At 26.3% G+C, this 5,553-nt stretch overlaps 1 protein-coding gene across 1 annotated transcript in view; it reads right to left on the bottom strand.

Annotated features, from left to right (window-relative positions):
• LOC110414867 (putative disease resistance protein At3g14460) overlaps positions 1-4,579 on the bottom strand; it is a 9,380-nt gene extending 4,801 nt beyond the window's left edge. The window contains exon 1 of the mRNA XM_089783318.1: positions 4,342-4,579. Within this exon, the coding sequence (XP_089639444.1) occupies positions 4,342-4,579 (238 nt within the window). The remainder of the gene's footprint in view (positions 1-4,341) is intronic.
• Between the last annotated feature and the right edge of the window lie 974 nt (positions 4,580-5,553).

Raw genomic sequence — 5,553 nt, forward strand, 5'->3', positions numbered from 1 at the left:
TATCTTCAAGCAATAGTGCATGTCGATCACGAAGGAAAGAATCAGCTGGGAAAAGGTTAAGAAAGTGAGAGAAAGAAGCAAGGAACATTAGACGTGGACTCGGTATTACTAAAAGAAAAGAATTTGCTATATTATCAAACAAAAAGTAACACAACTTGCATCATAGTAATAAAATGTAAAACAATTTGCTGTGTTTGGATTTGATGCGCCAAACCTTTAATGGCCTTCAATCAATAACAATGGATTAATTATTCTAAATGCACAACAAGTGAGAGTTGAAGCCAATTAATAAAAAAATGATAAGTAATTAACAAGTTTTAAATGGACATATCATCGTTATTCCAGACAAAGTTGGTTGTGTCAAAAGTTTTTTATGAAACAAGTATCAAGTAAGTAACAGATCCACTGTTGAGTTGAGTGTCAGTAAATTTGTACTATTTGTTTTAGGTCACATTCTTAGAATATGATTAACAATTAAAAGCTTGTGAATGAACATCTTCAGATAATTCTACTAAGAAAAATACTGCAAATTTTACTGATTAAAAAAGTAAAATTAAACTTGTAGAATAAGTGAATAACTGTAAAAACAGAAGATTATCCAACTTTCTAAACCCATAATTTGCAAAGAGCTGCTTGATCAGTTTGCTGTTTCTACTGCTATGCATCCATGAATTATATATAAAATCTCTCTTCCTTCCTCACCATGTCAGAGCAATCGGTGAGCAGCTGGATATATACAAACTCTGGCAATGATGCATGCAGGTTCTACCATTCCCTCTCCCAATACGTCAGCCTCTGAACAATCTATAAAGTTAGTATAAAACCCTATTTGGTTCATGAAATTTTTTTTGGAGGAACCGAAAATAAAATTATTAGGGCCTACCATGGTGACTCCTTTTCTATTTTTTTTTATATTTGTTTTTTGTTTTTTTTGTTTTTTCGTAAAATTGAAAACAAAATATGTTTAATAAATAATAATGTTCGCATGTTAGAATAAAAGATATTGAAATTATTGAAAACACAATAAATGAATACATAAAATAAAGTTTTAAGAATGAAACAATAGGCAATAATGTGATATTAAATCCAAAACAAAGAATGGGAGGCCCAATCTTGAATTCAAACCCAAGTCAAGAAACCAACAATCAACATAACATAGAAATTACAACCCAATAACAATCAGGAAATGTGACAACTGGCAAGCCAGGATATTCCTAGACTCAATTTTAGCGTTTCTTATTAGATAATTGACGTAGATTGTACTAGCATATGACAAGTGATTTTAGTATTTTTCTTATTTAATTAGAAGTTTTTATTAAAAATTATAAAAATAATAGAATTTTTTTATTTTAATTTATTTAAACAATAAATAAGCATAGTTTTAAAATTTTATTTTATTTTTTACTTCAAGGAAGTTTAGAATACTTCTTCATTTAAATTTACTTTACTTGCATTCTAAGTTTAAGTCAAGTACGATTAGACTATTATAAATAACACGCTTAGACTTAATTATTAGATAATTAATCTTTTTGAATTATTGAATAACATTATATTTTTTTTCAAATTTTAAGTGTAAGTTTTTGCGTTTGTAACTTGACTATCAATTTTAAAAACTTTATCGAGTGTTAGTCTTTGTTTTCATGTTAACTCGTTGCGTCAATAATATGGGTGGAGAGTCCTCAGTCGAGCCACCAAGAGATGTCCAGTCTAATACCAACATATAATCCAATGGAGATTTTCCCTATCAATCAAAATCAGGGAATTACAAAATTTTCATCAGACTGATAAATTGACAAATATTTTTAGTAATAGATGTGGAAAAATTTATTGTAGTTCCTATTTTTTTTTAAATGTCATCTTTATTTGAGAAAAGCATACTTGTGCAACAAAAAAAATATTATTCAATTTTTTAACTTTTTATTATTTTCTACAATTTGTTAATTTTATTGATTCTTGTAAAAATAAAAATATAACAGAAATACTAGTAAAAAGTTTACTATGTAAAAAAAATTTAATAGACGTAAATTAACATGATAGAAAAAGGTACCTCAAGAAAAATGATAGGAGTGAACATAAAATTATTAAAAGTAAGTAATATATTTTATTAATTTTTAAAAATTTTTGGAGAGCAGATTTTGTTCTGCATTTGTACTGCTGTTTCTTATTTTATTTTTATAAAATAATAAAAATCCGAATTCTACTTGACGAAAAAGTTTCATGGCATAATATTATGAATGAGTCTATAACTGTCGTAGTACGAAGAATCTATATAATAATTTTTCGTAGAAAAACTATATATTTATATCACAAATTGGATGATATGCTTGTAAATTGTTTGGCACAAATCACGATAATTTTATTCATGTACAAGTTTTATTTAAATTGGAAAGAATGACAAATATAACACAATATTTTATTTAAATTAATATATGAAAAATACTTTGGTCCAACCACACCAAGGGAAATCCAATTCAATCCCAAGGATATGCCTTGCCAGTCGGTAGCAAGGAATTAACCAAGTTTGAAGAGAAATTTTGTTATCTTTTATATGAAATAGTAATTTCATAGATAAAAGTAAAGTACAGATAGTTATTTCTAGACTAACGAGTACAACACCATGAATAGAGAAGTTCTTATAAAGTTTAAACTTTAAACACTCTTACATATGATACGCTCTTCATGAAAAGATAAAAACAAATAAAATGTTTTTATTTTAAAATTACATGCATAATTCAATCTTAATTACATGCATGATTCATTTTTAGGTACAGATTTGTAGTATGTTCAATTTTTTTTATTTATATTTACATTTATTATAATTGAGTCTTGTACTAGTTCCATTATACTTCTATGTTATAAGAACCTTACTCCTGCAAAAGACACAAAAAGAGAAATCCTAAGGAAATCTAAAGTGACTGGCGAAATTAACCTTCTCCTTTTTATTTATCAAAAATAAAGGATATTTGATGGTGCTTGCTGACTAAGTACTTGGACTTAAAGGTTCCTCATTAGACTAAGCTTCGTTTAATCATCAATATCCTCCAATTTTCTGATTCTCATTTAATCTTCTAGAACCAAATGCAAGCTCCGAAAGCTTGAAAGTAATTAGTTGACAACTTATAGCCTAATTTTCAATAACCTTTTTCGATGAATTTCAAATAAAAATTTAATAACAATATTTGCTTTTCAAAGTGCAGTTCATGCAGAAAGACACGATCATTAACACAAAGAAAGGCGTTTAGAAACAGAGAAAGAAGTGGGACTGGAGGGCACCGCTTTTCAGAGGCAGAGGGGATGGGGGCTAGTGGGCCCTTTCAACAATTTCAAAATTTTTATAATTAATTTTCATTTTTTAAAATTTAATAATTTTATCTACATAAAAATTTTAAAATTTTTTTAACATATTTTGATTTTTTTAAAATTTTATAATTTTGACCTTACAATAAATTTTTATTTGCTGAGATGTTCCACAACAATTAGTTAACAACTAATTTAAATTCGATTAAAATAAATTTAATAGGACTAAAATAAAGCTTATTGCAATCTTGAACACTACTTCTCCAAAATCTCACAGCCACCATTATTGTTTTTTTTTTCTTTTTATCAAATACTATAGAAATAATTTTTTTTTTTTTACATTTTTTTACTTACCAACATTCTCTGTATAGAAAATTTGTAGTCGATAACTAATTTTTTATGTCAAGATAATTGGTAAGTTTGATTTATTTACTGATTCTATTTTTAATATTTTCAACTTTATTTAGTAATTTTTATTTGGTGATTTTGATTTAAGATTTACGGTCTTAGTCATTTTTTGTTAAAAGCAATAAAATAAGAATTTGATTAGATACTTAATGTTAGTTATTACTTATTTATTTAAGGATTGTTTGATTGCTTTCTAATAAATTATTTGTATTTTTTTTATTTGCTTATATTATTGTGAACAATTAAGTTTTTTACTTGGGATAACTTCCTCATTGAATTGTTTATTGATATTGTATTTAATTTTTGTGATTAATTTTAAGGATTTGCTTCCTATTGAATAATTTATGGATTGCCCTTAATATTTTTTTAATGAATTGCTTTTTATTGAGATTTTTATTATTATATTTGTTAAATTTTGTTTATTGTTAAGTTTATCTAAAAATTAAAGTTATTATCATTATTAAATTATTTATAATTATACTAATTAATTCTTCTAAGTAAATTATTAAGATTAATGTTTTAAATGATTTTCTAAATTTATTTGTATATTTTTATATAAATTTTTTTCATATTTGTAGCTTTATATTGTTTACGTTCTTGGTTCCTCCAAACACAAAATTTTGACTCCGTCATTACCTGTTTTGTTCATCATGACGACGATAGGCAAAGAAACAAGGATGGAAACGGCAAGAAGTGGAAGTGTTAGAAGATACAGCTGTAGCTCTGCTTTCATCTCTTGCATATCTTTTCTGTTTCTTTCTCCATTTCTCTCTTCTTCTCTTCCATGGCTGCAGCCTCTCCCTGCCTTTTTCCTTTTCCTGGACTTGTGTTTGTCTATCTGTGTGTCTCGGGCCCTCGGCCCACAGATTTTCATGTTTATGCCCTTTGCAATCCCCACTGAAGTATAAACCCAGATATGTGATTAACTTATATATTGTTGTAATTTTTTTAAATTTTTACATTTTAATATAAAATGATATTTTAACCAATCAATTGTTAAATTTAACAATATATTCATACTCACATAATTTTATTTTTTTATAAAATTAAAAAGTACAATTTGAACTTAACTCTTTGAAACAAAGATTAAATACATCTCATTGTCAAATCAAATTATCTAGTGCAAACTCATCTAAGTTTTCAAATCAATATGATATTTACATGTACACAAGTTATCTAAACTAAAAACACTTAAAAAATTAGACTTAAAGATGAATTTGGTAGTCTCAATTACTATCTCTTTTTTATATTTATGTACCATACTTTTGATGTGTGTACGTAAATATTTACATGCAAATCCTCTTTCATCTTCATAAAAGAAAAAGTAGGCACTATAATATAATTTATCACAAGCATTAGTATTTTAGTCATTCAATTTTCCTTCTTTTCTTAAAAAAAATCCATGAAATAAGCATGACTACTACCAGTTTATATATGCCGTACTAAATCCTGATTGGAGATCCTAAACTTGCAAGCAAAAGTTAAGTTCAATGGAATAAATTTACTTTGAGAGTAATTGATTGAATTCCGGAATGAAAAACAACAAAAGATTTCTATTTAGTTTGGAGGGAAGAGATTCCAATGCAATGTAATTATAATTAAATGAGTAAATGAAGCAAATTTGTTTTGAAGGAATTATGACATTTAAAACAACAAAATGTCAACCTTGAAAGTTGAAAGTAGAAGGCATTTAAGAATTTTTAATGAAGTTATTTTGGAAAAAAACTAAATATATATAAACATAGATCACCCAACCAAAACAAATTACAAACCAAAATTTGAATCCAAAGGCAATACAACAAACCAACAAATAAAGAGTAGGGATTACATGAACAATCCAAAGCAAAG

Source organism: Theobroma umbraticum, unplaced genomic scaffold (assembly GCF_002168275.2).
Source record: "Theobroma umbraticum cultivar Fairchild unplaced genomic scaffold, ASM216827v3 scaffold_147.0, whole genome shotgun sequence".
In the NCBI taxonomy this organism is placed as follows: Eukaryota; Viridiplantae; Streptophyta; class Magnoliopsida; order Malvales; family Malvaceae; genus Theobroma; species Theobroma umbraticum.